Raw genomic sequence first — 21,621 nt, forward strand, 5'->3', positions numbered from 1 at the left:
GAAATGGATTATTCACAGTTGGCTGAGCATTGCTCCCAATCCCCTCCCAACACTGGGTTAAGAGTTAGAAAAGCAGTGGACCTCCTTTCATACTAAACTGACTCTAAGCTGTTGGGAGAGTTTAAATCAAAGTTGATATTACAAAACCATTTTAAACAAAACAACAATAAAAGTCACATTGTAAACCTTGAACTGAAGAGGAATGAGAAAAGGATGTTCACTCTTGCCACTTATATTCAACATAATTTTGTAATTCCTAGTTATAGCAATCAGAGAAGAAAAAGAAATAAAAGGAATCCAAATTGGAAAAGAAGTAAAACTGTTGCTGTTTGCAGGTGATGTGATACTATACATAGAAAATCCTAAAGATGCTACCATAAAACTGTTAGAGCTCATCAATGAATTCAGCAAAATTGCAGGACACAAAATTAATGCACAGAAAAATCTCTTTCATTTCTATATACTAAAAACAAAATATCATAAAGAGAAACTAAAGAAACAATCCCATTTACCACCACAATGAAGATAATAAAATACTAGGAAGAAACCTACCTAAAGAGACAAAAGATCTGTACTCTGAAAACTATAAGATGCTGATGAAAGAAATCAAAGATGACACAAACAGATAGAATGATATACCATGCTCTTGTGTTGGAAGAATCAATACTGTCAAAATTACAATACTACCCAAAGCAACCTACAGATTCAATGCAACCCCTGTCAAATTACCAATGACATTCTTCACAGAACTAGAACAAAAACTTTTAAAATTTGTATGGAAACAAAAAAGACCCTGAATAGCCAAAGCAATCTTGAAAAAAAAAAAAAAACCAGAACTGGAGGAATCAGTCTCCCTGACTTCATACTATACTGCAAAGCTACAGTAATCGAATTAGTATGGTACTGGTGCAAAAACAGAAATATAGATCAATGGAACGAGATAGAAAGCCCAGAAATAAACCCAAGCACCTACGGTTAACTAGTCTATGACAAAGTAGGCAAGAATATACCTGGAAGAAAGATGGTCTCTTCAGTAAGTGGTACTGGAAAACTGGACTGCTACATATAAAAGAAAAATTAGAACACTCTCAAGAGGTGGGGCAAGATGGCAGAGGAGTAAGAGGTCGCCCTCACCTTCTCCCACAAACACATAAAAAAAAACACATCTACATGTAAAACTACTCGCAAAGAACATCAACTGAATACTTGCAAAAGAACTTAAACCTCCAAAAAGGGCAAGAAACACTTGACATAACTGGGTAGAATGAAAGAAAAAAGAGAGAGAGAGAAGGAATCAGGATGGGACTAGCATCCATAGAGGGACCCGTGAAGGAAAAAAGGAACCCATCTCCTGGGAAGCCACCTAACTGACAAAAGATTGGCTGAGTTGGCAGGACCTCAGAGTTGCTGAGAAAAGCATAGCAGCTGGACTGAGAGCAGCAGAGCAGAGTGAGAGCCACACAGGTCATCTGAACCACTGGCCCAGACACCACAGCCTGAGATGCTCAGGTGGGGGCTGGGTGCTGAGACTCGGGCTCTAGATGTCCTCATTGCTATTGTAAGCCCAATGATCAGGCACTGACTGCTGGCCCTACCCATTGCCTCCTTCTCCCTGAAAACACACTGAGAATCCTGAGAACAACAGCCTGCTCACACCTAAGAAAGAGACAGCAAATATTCAAACTCCCACACCAAAAATAAATAGTAACACCCCCCCCACCACCACCAAATACAAAGGGGTATCCTTGCATAGAAGTAGCCTTACAAAACTACAGTTTGGGTTCCTCAAACTCACAGAAAAAGAAAAACACAAGCAAGATGAAGAAGCACAGAAACCATTCCCAGTTAAAGGAAGAGGAGAATTCACCTAAAGCAGACAACAATGAAACAGACCTCTGCAGTCTGACAGACATTGAGTTCACAAGGGAGGTATTGAAAATACTGAAGGAATTGAGAGAGGATATTAACAGTAATGCAGATTCCTTTAGAAAGGAACTAGAAAATATAAGGAGGAGTCAAGAAAAACTAGAAAATTCATTTGCAGAGATACAAACTGAGCTTAAGGCAATAAAGAGCAAAATGAGTAATGCAGAGGAATGAATTCATGACATGAAAGATAAAATAATGGAAATCACCCAAACAGGACAGCAGACAGAAGACCAAATGAAAAAACATGAAAGCAATATACGAGACCTATGAGATAATATAAAGTGGGCCAATCTATGCATAATAGGAATTCCAGAAGGAAAAGAAGAAGAAAAGGGGATTGAAAATATATTTGAAGAAATGATGGCTGAAAACTTTCCAAATCTAAAGGATACTGATATCAAGCTACAGGAAGCACAGAGGGCTCCAAACAAGCTGAACCCAAACAGGCCCACACCAAGACATACTATAATAAAAATGGCAAAAGTTAAAGAGAGGATTCTAAAGGCAGCAAGAGAAAAGCAAAGCATTAATTATAAGGGAACCCCCATAAGGCTATCAGCTGATTTCTCTATAGAAACACTACAGGCCAGAAGGGAGTAGCAAGACGTATTTAAAGTGCTGAAAGGAAAAAAATTGCAACCTAGAATGCTCTATCCAGCAAGAATATCATTTAAATTAGAAGGGGAAATAAAGAATTTCTCCAACAAACAGAAGCTAAAACAGTACAGCAATACTAAACCCATTCAAAAGGAAATACTGAAAGGGCTTCTCTAAATTTAAAAAAGAGAGAGAAAAGAGAAAAAGAAGAATTAGAATGGGGGAAACCACAACTGGAAAGCAATCACTTAAATAAGCCAGCATACAGATCTAAACATGAAGATGTTAAAAAAAAAAGACATCAAAATCATACAATGTGGGGAAGTACAGTGAGGAAATATAGATTCTTTTTTTTTTATTTTAATGTTGCGTCTGAGCCTATATGACTATCAGACAAAAGCAAGCAGATATAGGAAAGGCTTAACGTGCTTAAAAAACAGGGAAACCACAAATCAAAACCAAATGTTACATTAACAAAAACTGAAAAGAAAAGTACTCAAGCATAAAATAAATGGAAACCATCCAACACAAAAAAGAAAAGAAGAAAAGAGAAACATAAAATCAACCAGAAAACAAGGTTTAAAATGGCAATAAATACATATCTGTCAATAATCACCTTATGTTCCAATCAAAAGACACAGAGTGGCAGACTGGATAAAAAAGCGAAAACCTTCAATCTTCTGCCTATAAGAAACTCACCTTAGAGCAAAGGACATATATAGATTGAAAGTGAGGGGATGGGGGAAAGATCTTTCATGGCAATGGACAAGACAGGAAAGCAGGAGTTTCAGTACTCATATCAGACAAAATAGACTTTAAAAGGAAGCCCATAAAGAAAGACAAAATAAAGAAAGACAAACAAGGACATTATTTAATGGTTAAAGGATCCATTAAGAAGAGGATATTAACAATCGTCAATATATATGCCCCTAATATAGAAGCACCCAGATACCTACAACAAATGCTAACAGACATAAAAGGAGAAATCAATGGTAATACAATCATAGTAGGAGACTTTAACACTCCACTTACAACAATGGGCAGATCCTCTAGACAGAAAATCAATAAGGCAACAGAGATCCTAAAGGACACAATAGAAAAGTTAGACTTAATCGACATTTTCAGGACATTACATCCAAAAAAATCAGAATATACATTCTTCTCAAGTGCACATGGAACATTCTCAAGAATTAATCACATACTAGGGCACAAAGCTAACCTCAACAAATTTAAGAATATATAAATTATTTCAAGTATCTTCCCTGACCCCAATGGCATGAAACTAGAAATCAACCACAGGAAAAGAAATGAGAAAAAACTTACTACATGAAGACAAAACAACATGTTACTAAAAAACCAATGAGTCAATGAGGAAATCAAAACAGAAATTAAAAAATACCTCGAGACAAATGATAATGAAGACACATCCACTCAAAATCTATGGGATGCCGTAAAAGCAGGGCTCAGAGGGAAATTCATAGCAATATAGGCATTCCTCAAAAAAGAAGAAAAATCTCAAATCAACAACTTAACCCAACACCTAAATGAATTAGAAAAATAAGAATAAACAAAACATAAAGTCAGCAGAAGGAAGGAAATCATAAAGATCAAAGAGGAAATAAATAAAATAGAGATTAAAAAAAACAATTGAATAAATCAGTAAAACCAAGAGCTGGTTCTTTGAAAAGGTAAACAAAATTGACAAACCTCTGGCTAGACTCACCAAGAAGAGGAGAGAAAAAAACCCAAATAAAATCAGAAATGAAAAAGTAGAAGTCACAATTGGTACTACTGAAGTACAAAAAACCATGAGAGAATACTATGAACAATTGTGTGCCAACAAATTTGACAACCTGGAAGAAATGAACAACTTTCTAGAGACTTACAGCCTGCCAAAACTGAATCAAGAAAAAAGAGATCAACCGAACAGACCAATCACTAGAAATGAAATTGAATATGTCATAAAAACACTCCCTATAAATAAAAGTCCAGGACCAGATGACTTCACAGGAGAATTCTACCAAACATACAAAGAGGATCTTATACCAATCTTCCTTAAACTTTTTCAAAAGGTTGAAGAAGAAGGTACACTCCCAAAGACATTCTATGACACCACTATCACCCTAATTCCAAAACCAGAAAAAGATACCACCAAAAAAGAAAACTATCGGCCAATATCTTTGATGAATATAGATGCAAAAATTCTCAACAAAATTTTAGCCATCTGAATCCAACAACATATAAAAAAGATCATACACCATGGCCAGGTGGGATTCATCCCAGGTGCACAAGGATGGTTCAACATACGCAAATCAATCAACGTCATACACCACATTAACAAAAGAAAAGTCAAAAACCACATGATCATCCCAATAGGTGCAGAAAAAGCATTTGACAAAGTCCACCGCAAAGGAAACCCAAAAGAAAACAGACAATTTACAGAATGGGAGAAAATAGTTTCAAATGTTGCAACTGATGAGGGCTTAATCTCTAGAATATACAAACAACTTATACAACTCAACAGCAAAAAATCCAACCACCCAGTTGAAAAATGGGCAAAAGACCTGAATAGACATTTTTCCAAGGAAGATGTATAGATGGCCAACAAGCACATGAAAAAATGCTTAACATCCCTGATTATTAGAGAAATGCAAATCAAAACTACCACCAATCACACCAGTCAGAATGGCCATCATTAATAAGTTCACAAATAACAAATGCTGGATGGGGTGTTGAGAAAAGAGAACCCTCCTGCACTGCTAATGGGAATGTAAGCTGGTACAACCACTACAGAGATCAGTATGGAGATACCCTAGAAATCTATACATAGAACTACCATATGACCCAGCAATCCCACTCTTGGGCATATATTCGGACAAAACTTTCCTTAAAAAAGACACATGCACCCGCATGTTCATTGCAGCTCTATTCACAATAGCCAAGACATGGAAACAACCCAAATGTCCATCAACAGATGATTGGATTAGGAAGATGTGGTATGTATATACAATGAAATACTACTCAGCCATAAAAAAGAATGAAATAATGCCATTTGCAGCAACATGGATGGAACTAGAGACTCTCATACTGAGTGAAATAAGTCAGAGAAAGACAAATACCATATGAAATCGCTTATATCTGGAATCTAATATAAGGCATAAATGAACCTTTCCACAGAAAAGAAAATCATGGACTTGCAGAATAGACTTGTGGTTGCCAAGGGGGAGGGGGAGGGAGTGGGGTGGTTGGGGAGCTTGATTAATAGATACAAACTATTGCCTTTGGAATGGATTAGCAATGAGATCCTGCTGTGTAGCACAGGGTACTATGTCTAGTCACTTTTGATGGAGCATGATATTGTGTGAAAATAGAATGTGTACATGTATATGTAACTGGGTCACCATGCTGTACAGTAGAAAAAAAAATCATATTGGGGAAATAACTATTAAAAAATAATAAAATTTGCTCCAATTATAAAAAAAAAAGATCACTCTCTAACACCGTACACAAAGATAAACTCAAAATGGATTAAGGACCTGAACATAATGCAGGGAACTTTAAAACTCCTAGAGGAAAACATGGGCAGAACGCTCTTTGACATAAATCACAGCAATATCTTGTTTGATCCACTTCCTAGAGTAATGAAAATGAAAACAAAAACAAACAAATGGGACCTAATCAACTTTTGCAAAGGAAAGGAACATTAATAAAAAAAAAAAAGACAACCTGTGGAATGGTAGAAAATAATTGCAAAAGATGCAACTGACAAGGGCTTAATCTACAAAATATATGAAAAACTCAACACCAAAAATCAAGCAACCCAACTGAAAAATGGGCAAAAGACTTCAATAGACATTTCTCAAAAGAATACATAAGGATGGCCAACAAGCAGATGAAAAAATGCTCAACATCACTTATTATTGGAGAAATGCAAATAAAAACTACAATGAGGTACCACCTCACACTGGTCAGAATGGTTATCATTAATAAGTCTACAAATAACAAATGCTGGAGAAGGTGTGGTGAAAAGGGAACTCTTCTACAATGTTGGTGGCAATGTAACTTGATCAACCACTATGGAGATTCCTTAAAAAAGTAAATATAGAACTACCATATGATCCAGCAATCCTACTCCTGGTCATATATCTGGAGAAAAGCTTAATTTGAAAAGAAACATGCACCCTGATATTCACTGCAGCCCTATTCACAATAGCCAAGACATGGAAGCAATCTAAATGCCCATTAACAGAGAAATGGATAAAGAAAATTGTGGTACATATACAATGAAATGTTACTCAGCCATAAAAGAGAATGAAGTAATGCCATTTGCAGCAACATGGATGAACCTAGAGATTACCATACTGAGTGAAGTAAGTCAGACAGAGAAAGATAGCATATGATATCACATATGGAATCAAATAAAAATGATATAAAACAACCTATTTATAAAACAGAAACAAACTCACAGATTTCAAAACCAATCTTATGGTTACCATAGGGGAAACTTTGAGGGGAGGGAGGAATCAGGAGGATGGGAATAACATATACACGGTACTGTATAAAATAGGTAATTAGGAGTTCCTGTCGTGGCTCAGTGGTTAATGAATCTGACTAGGAACCATGAGGTTGTGGGTTTGATCCCTGGCCTTGCTCAGTGGGTTGGGGATCCAGTGTTGCCGTGAGCTGTGGTGTAGGTCGCAGATGCGGCTTTGATCCCATGTTGCTGTGGCTGTGGCGTAGCCTGGTGGCTACAGCTCTGACTGGACCCCTAGCCTGGGAACCTCCACATGCTGCAGGTGCGGCCCTAGAAAAGACAAAAAAATAAAAAATAATAAAATAGTTAATCAACAAGAACCTGCTATATAGCACAGGGAAATCTACTCAATAGTTTGTAATAACCTGTATGGGAAAACAGAATGGATATATATATATAACTGATTCAATTTGCTATGCACCTGAAACCAATACTCCAATTATAAGTCAACTATGCTCCAATAAAATTAAAACAACAACAACAACAACAAAAACCTTGAACTGAAATGAAGAGCTAAGTAAACTGATAAAGTGTCTGATTGGCCAGAGAAAGATGACACAAGCACGCAGATGGGCGGGGGAGGGGAGAAGAATGCTTCCTAGATTTCCTCTGCTGAGTGGAAGTAAGCTTCTGTAAAGCCTTAACAAATGCCTGGGTCCTTAGAGAATCAGATATTTTGTAAGTAGCCCACAGGACAAAAGGCTAAAACTCTTCCTAAGTAAGACATTTTAGCACAGTAAACTCTTTTAAGTATATGGGTTGGCTGAACTTTGATAAATGCCGTGTGTGTATTGTAATAGTTGGGCGGCAGAAATCATTACAAAAATTGATTCTGGAAACATTGCAAAACTCAGGAACAGGATTTCAGTGTGCTGTTCATTCTGCCAGAATTCCCCAAGAGAATTGAGAATAATGCTCTGCTATATTAAAATGATGGCATAAATGTTACTTTAATTAAAATTCAAACAAGTTGTAATGAACAGATACAATGGCTCTTTTAGACATTGACCACATTTAAGAGATCAAACAGACTGAGAAAAAACGATTTACAGGCATTTTCAAAATTAGTATTTAACTAAAGCTTTTTGAACTAATGTTCACAGAATATTTATATAACTGAGACAACTTAATATTGACATATCCCAATGATATATCCCACAGTTCTCAGAGGAGGCATATATACTCTATACACTATTAGAATTTCATGACTGGGTGATCCAGAGTAACTTTTTATATAAAAATCTGATGACCTCTTAAAGAACAGTCTTATACATGACTATTATTATAACTCATTAATTCAGCCTATGACGTACATAACCAAAGTTCTGTGAATATCCCATTTTTTGAGGATTATTTGTCAGGGGCACTATAATTACCCCCTTTTTTCCATTAAGACTTTATTTTTTAGAGCAGTTTTAGGTTCATGGCAAAACTGAGGGGAAGGGATAGAAATTTCCCACATATCCCATGTTCCCACACATGTGTAGTCTCCCCCATTATCAACAACTCCCACCAGAGTGGTACCTTGATTACAACTGATGAACCTCCATCAACTCATAATAACCACCAAAGTCCATAGTTTACATTATGGTTCATTCTTGGTGCAGTATATTCCATGAATGTGGACAAACTATAATGACAAATATCAATCATTATGGTATCTATGGTATCATATATCCTCTATGCTGTACCTGTTCATCTCTCCTTGCCGTGCCCACAACCTTTAGTCATCACTGATCTTTTTCCTGCCCCCATAGTTTTGTCTTTTACAGAATGTCCTCTATTTGGAATCAAACAGTATGTAGCCTTTTCAGATTAGCTTCTTTCACTTAGCAATATTCATTTAATTTTCCTTCATGGTTTGGTAGCTCATTTCTTTTAGCACTGAATAATATTCCATTATCTTGATGCATGATACTTTATTTAGCCATTCACCTACTGAAGGGCATCTTGGTTTTTTCCAAGTTTTGTCAGTTATGAATAAGCTACTATAATCGTAAGTTTTCAAATCCTTTGAGTAAATACCAAGGAGTGCAATTGCTGGGTCATAAATGATAAAATTATGTTTAGTTTTGGAAGAAACCATCAAACTATCTTTCCAAGTGGCTGTACCATTTTGCATTTCCATCAGTGATGAATGGGGGCTCCTCTTGCTCCACATTCTTACCAGGATTTGGTATTGTCAGTGTTCCAGATTTTGGCCATTCTAATAGGCATGTAGTGGTATTCTGTTGTTGTTTTAATTTGCATTTCCCTGATGACATATGCTCTGGAGCATCTTTTCATATGCTTATTTGCTTACCTTAAGGTCTTTAGTCCATTTTTAAATTGGATTATTTGTTTTCTTATTTGTATATTTTGGTTAACAGTCTGTAATCAAATGTGTCTTTTGCTAATATTTTCTCCCAGTCTGTGGCTTTTCTTCTTATTCTCTTTACATTGTCTTTCGAAGAGCAGGAATTTTTAATTTTAATGAAGTTCAGCCCATTAGTTACTTCTTTCATAGATTGTGCCTTTGGTCTCGTATCTAAAAAGTCATCACCATAACCAAGGTCTTATAGATGTTCTCCTACCTTATCTTCTAGAACTTTAGTTTTGCATTTTACATTGAGGCCTGTGATACATTTTGAGATAATTTTTGTGAAGGATATAGGTTCTGTGTCTAGATTTGTTTTTTGGCATGTAGCTGTCTAGTTGTTCTAGCACTATTTGTTGAAAAGGATATCTTTGTTCCATTTGCTCCTTTATCAAAGATTAGCTCTGTGTGTGTGTGTGTGTGTGTGTGTGTGTGTATTTGCCTTTTATTTTATTACAAATGTAAATTGAAGTACAGTTGACTTACAGTATTATATTAGTTTTAGGTATACAACATAGTGATTAGATGCTTTTATAAATCACATGCTATACAAAGTTTTTATAAAATAGCTATATTCTCTGTGCCATATATTATATCCTTGTATCTTATTTATTTTATAACTGGTAGTTTGTATGTCTTAATCCCCTTCACATGTTTTATCCCTCTCCCACCCTCTCCCTTCTGGTAAACACTAGTTTATATCTATACATCTGTTTCTGTTTTGTTATATTTGTTCATTTCTCCTTGTCTGGTTTTGGTTATGCTGGTCTTGTAGAACAAGTTTGGAGGTTCCCTCCCGTTCAATTTTTTGGAATAGTTTGAAGATGATAAGTATTAACGCTTCTTTAAATGTTTGGTAGAATTCCCTTATGAAGCTGTCTGGTCCTGGGCTTTTGCTTGTTGGGATTTTTTGGGGGTCACTGATTTAATTTCATTATTAATAATCAGTCTGTTCATATTTTCTATTTCTTCCTAATTTGGTCTCGAAAGATTATATCTTTTTAGGAATTTAATCATTTCTTCTAGGTTGTCTAATTTGTTAGTTTATAACTGTTCATAGTGTTCTCTTATCATTGTTTGTATTTCTGTAATACTGTAATTTCTTCGCTTTCATTTCTAATTTTATTTGAGCCTTATCTCTTTTTTAATTTATGAGTCTGACTAGGGGCTTATCAATTTTGTTGATCTTTAAAAAAAAAAAAATCCAAGCCTTAGTTTCTTTGGTCTTTTCTATTTTTGGTCTCTTTTGAATTTGTTTTTAGTCTAATCTTTATTATTTCCTTCCTTCTACTAACTTATAATTGCCTTTGAAATCACAGAAATACAACAGGTAGACCCAAACAGACTGTCACTACGTTGCTAGTCCAGTGCCCATTACCTCTATGTTACCAGCTACCACCTCTACTTTGGGGATAATTGGAACTGTATGGAGCCAAGAGGGAAAAAAACAGTTAAACATCCAGATTCAAAATAAAGGAAGCTCCGGAGATCCCATCGTGGCTCAGTGGTTAACGAATCTGACTAGGAACCATGAGGTTAAGGGTTCGATCCTTGACCTTGCTCAGTGGGTTAAGGATCCAGTGTTGCCGTGAGCTGTGGTGTAGGTCACAGACGCAGCTCGGATCCTGCATTGCTGTGGCTCTGGTGTAAGCCAGTGGCTACAGCTCCGATTAGACCCCTAGCCTGAGAACCTCCATATGCCGTGGGAGCGGCCCTAGAAAAAGGCAAAAAGACCGAAATAAATAAATAAATAAATAAATAAATAAATAAATAAATAAATAAAGGAAGCTCCTTGACATTACATTACAGGATATTCCAAGGATCTTTGCTTATTGTGGTAGATATTCTGACATGTTGCCAGCCCCCTTTAGGACCAAGGATTTATTCCCCACCTGCTTGAGGTGCTGCCAGGAGAAAGTTCGCAGATCGTAATGCCCTCTGGGGCCCCAGGTTGAAGAGAGCCATTTGTCCAAACTCACAACCACTTCTCAGGGCAGCCTGCACCAGTGATTGGACAATATGAGAAAAAAAAGTCCAGTCCCTTGGCCCCAATCAGGGACAACTCTGAAGGGTCATCTCCATTTTAGAACACCTGAGACTTTCACTGGAAATGACTGAATCCCAGCTTAACTTCTGCTGCCAAACGTTCTTCATGGCTTCCCTCCTACAGGCATTAACCCCAAGAACAGTCCCCAATAAATCTCCTGCATGTTAATCCCTGTGTCAGAATCTGCTCCTCAGAGAACCCAACCTGCAGCAGTTAGTGATTGAGGGTCTCATTGAACAACCTTCCTTATGAAGAACTATGAACAGAGGTAACAGGGCTGAAACTCAGGGTTCCAAAACTAGGTTGTGATACAGGTGCAGGACTGACCAAAAATGGTTCTAAATTCTCACTCCCTGAACCCCTCACCCCCTTCTACCTGCAGGAGGTGTTGTATTGTCTATGCATGTTGGAGAGAGGGGAGCTGTCATGTTTCAGGGTCCCAAATTCTCCAGGAGTTGATCAGTGAGTAGTCCTCGACAATGCCCATGAACAGCTGAAACCCCACACCAGATGGCCTGGCACAAAAGTGGTCTGATTGTTCCCCCTGATGAAGCTACTTTCTCACTTCCACCTACAAAAGGCAGGATGGCAGACAGGGCAAGATCCCTAGACTGGAACATAGGGTCTCCCTCACCTGCAGTCCCCTGCAAGTCTACAAGACACTCCCTAAAGGTGGCTTCTCTTCTCCTGCTGACGCTGTCCCTTTCTCCAGTAAAGTCTGTGCCTTCACCTGTGCCAGTGGAGGCATGGAATTTGTCTTAAACTTTCATGGCTAACAAAGGGAGACTTAAATGGGATCTTCCTTGTACTGTAGTGTGACCATGAAGGCATGAAATCAGGTAGGGCTCTTTTGGAGGCCACAAGGGGTTAATTGTGACACTGTGAATGGGAACAATCCCTGAAGTGAAGAAAGATCCCCGGGAGAGCTGGCAGAAGGATGACTGTATCTGAATGCCCCCAAAGCTTGAGAGAGGATGGTCTGGAGCAAGTAGTGGCTAGTGGCTGGCCAGAGCTGACTACCCACTGTGAGGCAAGAGCCAAGCCAACAAGCTAGGTAGTACAAAGACCTAGGTAGTGCAAGGACCTAGGTAGTGTAAGGACCCTGTGTCCCGGATGGAGGCTTCGACCTAGCTCTTCTTCTTCTGGGGTCACTGGCTTCCTTCTCCCGGCAGGAGGGACTGCACCTTTCTAAGAGTCCTCAGTTCTTTGGGGTCTGGGCAGGCAGAATTTGCAGGAAAAGCTGCATCCCAGTCCAGACAGCCTGACTCCAAACTTTCCCACAGTCAAGGGCATCTACCTTGTTTAGTAACAGAGGGTCCAGGTCATTGCTCTGTGAGATGATGGGAGGAAGTACCTTTTCTCCACACTGACCCCGACCTCATGCATCCCCTCTTCTCCTAGGAGAGGCTGTTCTTTAACCAGAGCTAAAGGACATTGTGGAATTCGTCCTGGACCCTGGTAGACCCAGATAGAATGCACCTTGCCCCGCAAAAGGTCATCTAGTATTTCTTGTAAAAATCAATGACAAACTTATGTACAGCTTTACCTTTTAAAACACACTCACATGCATTAACTAAGACCCACATCAGCCTAAGTCAGCAAGAGACATGTTACGTAATCCACACAATTTCAGAAAGAAAAATTGAACACAGGGTTGGGAAAAAAAGTACATTTTTTCTTCCGAATTTATGAAAAATCTTATAAATACGTAGACCTTGAATCAGAGCTACTTGCACATGTAATGAATTATCTCTTTTTAGAAAGATAAAATTACATGAAGCTTATACTACCATAGAAAATCCTGGTGCTCTGGCCAGCATAATTATAGGGCACGAAATAAACCTTGCTGCTTACTTTAAAACTCCCTTTGATAAAAGCTTTAAGGAGAGAGAGATCAGATGTTCGGAGACTTAGATGAGAGGAGGTTGGAGGAAAAAAAGAGCTAAGAGAAACTCACTGACAGAAAAGGCTGTATAAGTCTATGATTGAGATTTTTAAGGCAGGCAGGCAAGACATTTTTAAATGCAAAAGCAACTTTTAAAATGTGCCCCCAGTACACTGCATGATGTAGCTACCAAGGGTAAGGTGGCATTCTTGGAACAGTGTGTGCTGGTTCTTCTTCTGAAATGCCTGCTCTACTTCTCCTCCTCTTGGAAGAAGAAACCCTCTCAATACAATATGATCCAATCAAAAACATAAGTTTATTAGAGGCCCAATATGTGCTACATATCTGCTGGGAGCCAAATGAGAATCAGCCACAGTTTAAGAAACAGGCCCATCAATTACTCATTAACACTGGAATATTCTGGGTGATTGAAGTGGGTTTCTTCGTCTTGTACTTAGAAGAGTAGAAGTCCTGGCTGCTTGATCTGAGAACTAACAAATATTTTGCTGTCCACCTAGCTGCAGGTAACTGCCATCTACTGGGAGGAGAGTCACCCTGTTGAGTCAATCTTCCTACACGAAGAGGAATGAACATAATTTTATCTATGCTGATCCTGAATCTTCCTGAACTGTGCCTTTTCTTTTGTACAGTAATAATGTGTCACCAGGAAATCAGTAGCATTGCCCCTCTGAGTTTGTTACTTTTTTTTTTTTTTTTTGTCTTTTGTTTTCTTTAGGGCCTCACCCATGGCAAATGGAAGTTCCCAGGCTAGGGGTCAAATTGGAGCTACAGCTGCTGGCCTACGCCACAGCCACAGCAACGAGGGATCCAAGCCACATCTGCGACCTACACCACAGCTCATGGCAATGCCAGATCCTTAACCCACTGAACAAGGCCAGGAATCAAACCCACATCCTCACGGATACTAGTCGGGTTTGTTAACCACTGAGCCATGACAGGAACTCCCTAAGTTTGTTACTTTTCACAGAATTACTGGTCCTTAAAAGTAGAAGGGAGTCCAGGTACTGTCTACTAGAACCTGTACACAGCACAGAAGCCCCTTCCCCTGAGTCCTGATAACTGGTCATGCAGACAGGAAGTAGAGTTTCAGCTACTTCCTTTGTTTGCACTGACTTGATCTACCTTAGTACAAATACCTCAACACATCACTTTCTGGGAAGTAAGGTCCCACAGGGTGCAATTTCCTGTGCAAAGATGCTTCCGAAAACCCTGGAAAGTCCCCATGCCTCTGCACCATAAGAACGTGCTCATAAAGCAGATGTTTCCTAGTTTTAATTTTTGTGAACCCTCAGATGGATTTGGGTAAACGTCTCCAAGCTTTGTTCATAATTGCTACAGTAGGTAATTTGTGCCCTTGGCAACAGTAATTTAGAGTTGTTAATGAAAATGGAAGCTAATTTTTAAAAACAGCTAAACTCGGGCTGTGGCAAAATACGGAGTATTTGCAGGTGGATTCTATTGAAGTTTTCTTTTTCCATTCTCAAACACAAATATGACTTTGGCTGCGATTGGAAAAAAGTACACGGTCATGTACAGTTTCATATTGTGCATTCATTGAACATACCTGCAGCCCTTCAATGGCCAGTTTGAGGATTGAAGGTGTCAGTTTGGAGGCTTGTTTGAAGGAAAAATTACTCCAGTCTATAATTAAAATGAAACCATTTATCTGAAGCTCTGGATCTTCAATAAGGACTTCCAGTGACAGCAGGATGGCACGGAGGATGTCTGTGAAGGAGTTCCTATAGCCAAAGCAGAAAGGAGAGGCTGTGTGTGAATATTAGCAGGGGCTAGGACTTTGTGTATAAAGCACTGGCCATCACACTCCATTGCTCAGTGAGCCCAGCCTGCAGGGTAACACCAATGCCCTCTACCCAAGGTGACTGAAAATGCGTTTTATAAACTTCCCAGGAATCACAGGATGGAACTACCCTTTGATCTGGCTGCACCAGAAACCTAAACTTTATGGGGGGGGGGGTCTCTCTTTTGTGCTTCCATGGGTTTCTATTCTCTGATTCCATCATAGCACTGATTACATTTCACTGAAATGCATCCCTTATTTGTCTCTCCCTTCTGGACCATAACCATACTTGTGTCCCCAATACCTAGCTACTTAGTGAATCATTGCTGAACAATGAGGTAAGACCTTAATCAGAGGCACTTGTTTTGATTTAGCCTCTTACTCCTTTTGTATGTTTAAAATCTTGCTCAAAATGTAAAAACAACTGTGCAATTGATGCTATTTTTTAGCCTCAATTCACGGGTAGAGGAAAATAAAGCAAGAAGAATAGCTTATTTTCATTGAAGGTTTGCAGAATGTGATTCAGGAAGGAAATCACTTGGAGTACACTGGTAACCATGACAACAGGTAGACCTGAATACAAACCAGAGTGAGAGTTCTCTAGTGTTGTTTGTATCCTTCCACATCATTTATTCCTAGTCACCAGTTTATTTTTGTTTTAAATGATTTTCAGACACAAAGAACGGATAGCACATTAATTTTGCTAATTCTGCCAGCAAATTTCTGAGCTATAAATTTAAGATCTTAAAAGATATCTGAATTCAGTATTATGTTTTGTTTGGAAAATATAAGTAGAAAAATATAAGCTTGTATGTCAAACAATGGCAAAATCTGTTACCTCCTTCAGGCTGTCATTAAAATCAGAAGTTGTATCCTCTTGTGAAATCAGATGAAATGATCAGATTCCTGAGCATTTCAATCTCTTTCAAATTCTAACCAAGTCTGATGATTCCAGATTGGAAATCAGAAAATATGTGCTCAAATATGGAATTCACATCTGCCAACTAATACACATAAAATAGATACACATCAAGGATTTACTGTATAGCACAAGGAATTATACCCAATATCTTGTAATAACCTATAATGGAATATAATCTGCAAAAAAACCCCAAGCCATTTTACAGTGTGGTACAACTGAAACTAACACTATATTGTAAATCAGCCATACTTCAATAAAACAAAGACCAAACAAAAAACCAGTAAGAATTTACTCCATGTCTATTATAAGCTCAGAGCTGTGTTTAATACTTGAAGTTATAAAATAGTATGTCATATTTCTGCTTTCAAAGAGCCCTTAATTAAATTGGGATAGAGTAAGAGATTAGCCATATGAGTTGAAAGGAACCAGTAAAAGTTGAGTAGTTAGGAAGAGTTTATAGAGGGATGAACACTTGGGATAAGACTTGGAGGATGAGTAGGATTTGGGGATAAGTGGGAAAAAGAGCAAGACATTTCAGGAGAGAGGAGAGACAGGTGTAAAAAATAAAAATACCAGCCCGTTCTGTTTCTGTGCAGTTCTTCTTACTAAAAATGTCTTCCTTCTATCAAGCAAAAATTTTCTTTCCCCAAATCCACTCATTGTGTGTAATTCTGCCACCAAGAAAAAACCTCAGGTTCTCCTACACCATACACTTACAATTATCTAAGTCATGACACCCTATATAATCTCTGGATTAAAAAAATACTAGTAACTTTAACCACTTCTCATAAGAAGTGGTTTTTTAATACTGTTATTATCATTTTCTTTTATATATGTTCTCTTCTAAATTTGAGAGATGTCAAATCCCTGCTAAAATAGGGCAAGTTTTCATTAGGGCTTTGTTTGACTTTTGTTTTTGCATTCATATCAAACATGATCTAAAGACCTAAGTCTTACTTAGAGATACAGCTTTGCATTGGGAATAAACATCGATTTAAGTGGCACATGAGACCACAGATTGTGAGTTTAGGCAATTCCAAAGGAAAATGTAGAAGTTCTCCATTAGGAAATTAGAGAGTCTGATCCTGTATTAGCTTTCTTAGGAAGAGTACCCACGTGGAGGGGAATCAGGAAACTTAGAAAAGCTAAGCTTTATCTAAAGTTTACCTGCAGTACTGAGGTTGAAGGAAGAAGAATTAAGGAAATTAAAGATGATCAAGATAGTAACTTTTTTAAAAGAAGTGAGTATTTCAAGAAGTAATGATATGATAGTTTGCATTACTGCATTGCCAACCCCAGTTCTTCACTTATCTGAGTATTCACACACTAGCTCTGTGTTGACTTCATTGATGATAGATGTATTCATTGATGATAGATGTATTTCTCACCCTGGCCAGATGACTTGCTTTAACTGACAGTATGGGACAGAAATGACAGTCCACCAGCTGTTAAAAGACCTTGGATTTACTACTTATTCTCTTGCTTTCTGCAGTTGCCCTGGTTGAAACAAACAAACAAACAAAAAATCACAGCTAGATGGCTAGACTGAAGAGAAGGATGATTTCCCAGTCAACCTGCAGATCCTCATACCAAGCAGAGCCGCCCAGCTGAACCCAGCCTAGACAAACTCTAGCTTCCCTGCAGAAATGTGAGTAATCATAAATGATTGCTTTTTTAAGCCACTGAGCTTTGGGATAGTTTGTTACAAATTAATAGCTATCCAATACCAGCGGGTCATTTAACCAAGTCAAATGCAACAGAAAGATCAAGGAGAATAAGGAAATAGAAAAGGCTCTTGTATTTGACAACAAAACAACTCTTTGGGGAGTTTTGAGATAGCCCTTTTCAATGAATGGTGAAGATAGAAATCATTGATTATGTAGATCTTTGGCAGATCACTAAATTGCTACCTCATTTTACTCCCATGTAAGTGAGGGCTAACACCTCTTCCTTTTTTTTAATGCTTTTTTTTTATTACTCAGTGGATTTATTACATTTATAGTTGTACAATGATCATCACAATTCAATTTTATAGGATTTCCAACCCACAACCCCAGCGCATCTCCCCACCCCCCAAACTGTCTCTTTTGGAGACCATAAGTTTTTCAAAGTCTGTGAGTCAGTGTCGGTTCTGCAAAGTTCATTCTATCCTTTTTTCAGATTCCACATGTCAGTGAAAGCATTTGATGTTGGTGTCTCATTGTCTGACTGACTTCTCTTAGCATGATAATTTCTAGGTCCATCCATGTTGCTAAAAATGCCAGTATTTCTTTCCTTTTAATGGCTGAGTAATATTCCATTGTGTATATGTACTGCTTCTTCTTTATCCATTCCTCTGTCAATGGACATTTAGGTTGTTTCCATGTCTTGGCTATTGCAAATAGTGCTGCAATGAACATTGGAGTACATGTGTCTTTGCAAGTCATGGTTTTCTCTGGGTAGATGCCCAGGAGTGGGATTGCTGGATCAAATGGTAGTTCTATGTTTAATTTTCTGAGGAACTCCATACTGTTTTCCACAGTGTTTGTACCAATTTACAGTCCCACCAATAGTGTACTAGGGTTCCTTTTTCTCCACACCCTCTCCAGCACTTATTGTTTGTAGACTTTTTGATGATGGCCATTCTGGCTGGTGTTAGATGGTACCTCATCGTGGTTTTGATTTGCATTTCTCTAATAATGAGTGATGTTGAACATCTTTTTATGTGTTTTTTGGCCCTCTGTATGTCTTCTTTGGAGAATTGTCTGTTTAGATCTTCTGCCCATTTTTTGATGGGGTTGTTTGTTTTTTTTGGTATTGAGCTACAGAAGGTGTTTATAAATTTTGGAGATTAATCCCTTGTCAGTCGATTCACTTGCATAGATTTTCTCCCATTCTGTGGGTTGTCTTTTCGTTTTGTTTAGGGTTTCCTTTGCTGTGAAGAAACTTTTAAGTTTAATTAGCACCTCTTCCATCACAGTTCCACTTGTAGTCACAACCAAGAAAAGACAATGAGTCCCAGAAACATGAAAAACATTTTATGCATTTTCAAGACCAGAATCAAATGCAAGCCATTTGCAGTGAATGCAGTATTATTCTCATGGGATGATCCCAGCAGAAAGGTATAAGAATTTTGGAATTTGCTATAGTTTCCAAATGTTTGAATACTTCCCTCTTCCAGAGGAACTGGGTGGGCAGCAAAGAACTGAATGCACTGTGTCTGAAGTCCTTGTTGGTAAGTTTGACCCCACCTCATACCTTAGCTGATCATTAGCTTGAATTCCCTACTTCTTGACTTCTTTAAATGGATTTCCTCAATTTTTTCCTCCTTCTTCTTCATGACCGTTGAATTGTGAAATCCTCTTGGCTTTTTTATAATTTAAAACACCAAATAATTTACATAGCTCCTCAAAGTAGCTTAGCTTCCTTAGGTGTGGGCTAAGCATAGTGACTGCCTTCCAGAGAGTACAGTGTGGAAAGGATGGCAGGTAGAAAGAGGAACTTTAGAGAAACCAGACAGGTGTCTGCAGGTGATTAGGATCAACATCAAGGAAGGGAAAATCATGATAAAAAAATCACGATCATTTTATCACCCTCGAGACTGTGATAAAAGCACACTTTACCTCTTCGATCTTCCTCCAAAAAAATTATAACCCCAGATTAATCAAGAGGAAAATATATGACATTCTACATTAGACATTAGACATTCTACAAAATACCTAACCAGTACTCAGGTATTTTGAGTACCTGAACTCAAATTCATAAGAATTCATATGAAGTTAAGAGGTTTCAAGATAGAACTGGCCAAAAGAACTTTAACTACTAATATTAACAGACTTCTTGCTGTTTTATGCAGAAAAATTAGCATAAATTTATGAAACTGTCAAATTCATAAAAAACCAAGGAAAGTCTGAGAAACTGTCACAGTCAAGGTGAGCCTAAGGAGATGTGAAAACTAAATGTAATGTGGTCTTTTGGATGGGATCCTAGGGACGAAAAAGGATATTAGGTAAAAACTAAGAAATGTTAATAAGGCATAGCCTTTAGCGAATAATTATGTATCATGTTGGTTCATTAGCTGTAATAAACATACTATGCTAATGTAATATATGAATAATAAGGAAAACTCAAAGCAAGGAATAGGGAAACATTCTGTACTCTCTTCACAATGATTTTGTAAATCTAAAACTGTTCTAAGTAAATAGTTTATTATTTGAAAGTGCTTGCTAGAGTTTCTAATCTGCTATGATAAGTTTCCATGAATCTTCTAACAAGTTTCTAAACAAATCAAGATGGTTGTAAACAATTCAGGGAGTTCCCGTTGCGGCTCAGTGGTTAATGAACCTGACTAGCATTCCATGAGGATGCAAGTTTGATCCCTGGCCTCGCTCAATGGGTCAAGCATCTGGTATTGCCGTGAGCTGTGGTGTAGGTTGCAGACGTGGCTCCGATCCCGTGTTGCTGTGGCTGTGGCATAGGCCGGTGGCTACAGCTCTGATTCGACCCCTAGCCTGGGAACCTCCATCTGCCACAGGTGTGGCCCTGAAAAAGACAAAAAGACAAAAAAAACTCAAAAAATTCAGGAACTTCATGAAAATTGTGGAAATGAGGACAGAAGAAGACATTTCCAGAATTTCTTCATTCTGCCAATTCATTTAGACTTACACATTGTTTAATAAACGGGAGGGGGGGAATTATTTTCTGTGTTGCCTGTAAGCACAATTCTATCAGAGCAGGTTAGCATTTCTATTGAAATAAACTAACAGCTGACAAATGGGTATTTACATTTCCTCAGTCCTTTTCTATCATCTGCATAGCATTTATATAGTTAGCCATGGACTATATCAGTTTTAGTTTGATAATTAAAAGCTCAAGTGTGAAAATGTATGTGAAAGCACTATGTGAATTGCAGATTGCCAATGCAATATAAAAAAAAAACTTTTCTCAAAAAAAGGATAATTTTATTTCAATTAGGACTTATTAATGGTTTATCTACAGGGGGTTCATTATTATATGGTGAGCAATTAGAGATTATGAAAAGTGGCCCATTAGTAGTTCTGCTGTTGTTTTTGTGAGTTGAGCATCCAACATTGCTACCCGAGACTTTAAAATCTAAGCCAACAGCATAATACAAATGAGATGGAAAATAGTGTCTTATGTATGAGAAGATATTTAAGTTTCAAGAAGTGACTTCTTTATGCCTTGAATTTTTAATGGATATTTTAGAACCTGGATCTCAGGGCTAGACTCATAAGAAAAAAGATGCTGGATGATCAGATAATCATCTAAAGATATGATGTGGTTGCTAATGACACTATTACTCAGAAAAAAGCAGTGGGAAGCCTTTTAGTCAATTCTGAAATCACAGGCATACTTCTATGATAATTTTTCTGCATAAAACGGCAAGAAGTCTGTTAATATTAGTAGTTAAAGTTCTTTTGGCCAGTTCTGTCTTGAAACCTCTTAACTTCATACTCAGTATCATTAAGTGTTTATGATTTTTTTTCTCAGGGATTTTTAGGGTCCTCCTTAACCCAGAAAGTAGTTGTGCGG

At 37.8% G+C, this 21,621-nt stretch overlaps 1 protein-coding gene and 1 long non-coding RNA gene across 6 annotated transcripts in view; one reads left to right on the forward strand and one right to left on the reverse strand.

Annotated features, from left to right (window-relative positions):
- Positions 1 to 21,621, reverse strand: part of CLVS1 (clavesin 1) — a 151,275-nt gene that overhangs the window by 68,095 nt on the left and 61,559 nt on the right. For both annotated transcript variants that reach the window (XM_001927833.7, XM_013996738.3), the window contains one exon: positions 14,934 to 15,108. In XM_001927833.7, coding sequence (XP_001927868.3) covers positions 14,934 to 15,108 — 175 coding nt within the window. The remainder of the gene's footprint in view (positions 1 to 14,933; positions 15,109 to 21,621) is intronic.
- Positions 1 to 21,621, forward strand: part of LOC106510074 (uncharacterized) — a 188,340-nt gene that overhangs the window by 25,886 nt on the left and 140,833 nt on the right. For all 4 annotated transcript variants that reach the window (XR_002343297.2, XR_014843760.1, XR_014843761.1 and 1 more), the window contains exon 3: positions 17,582 to 17,737. This is a non-coding gene — a long non-coding RNA (uncharacterized LOC106510074). The remainder of the gene's footprint in view (positions 1 to 17,581; positions 17,738 to 21,621) is intronic.

Source organism: Sus scrofa, chromosome 4 (genome assembly GCF_054392235.1).
Source record: "Sus scrofa isolate SSC_HxYL_T2T_F1_AM1 chromosome 4, Sscrofa_HxYL_maternal_Yorkshire_Landrace_v2.0, whole genome shotgun sequence".
NCBI classification, from domain to species: domain Eukaryota; kingdom Metazoa; phylum Chordata; class Mammalia; order Artiodactyla; family Suidae; genus Sus; species Sus scrofa.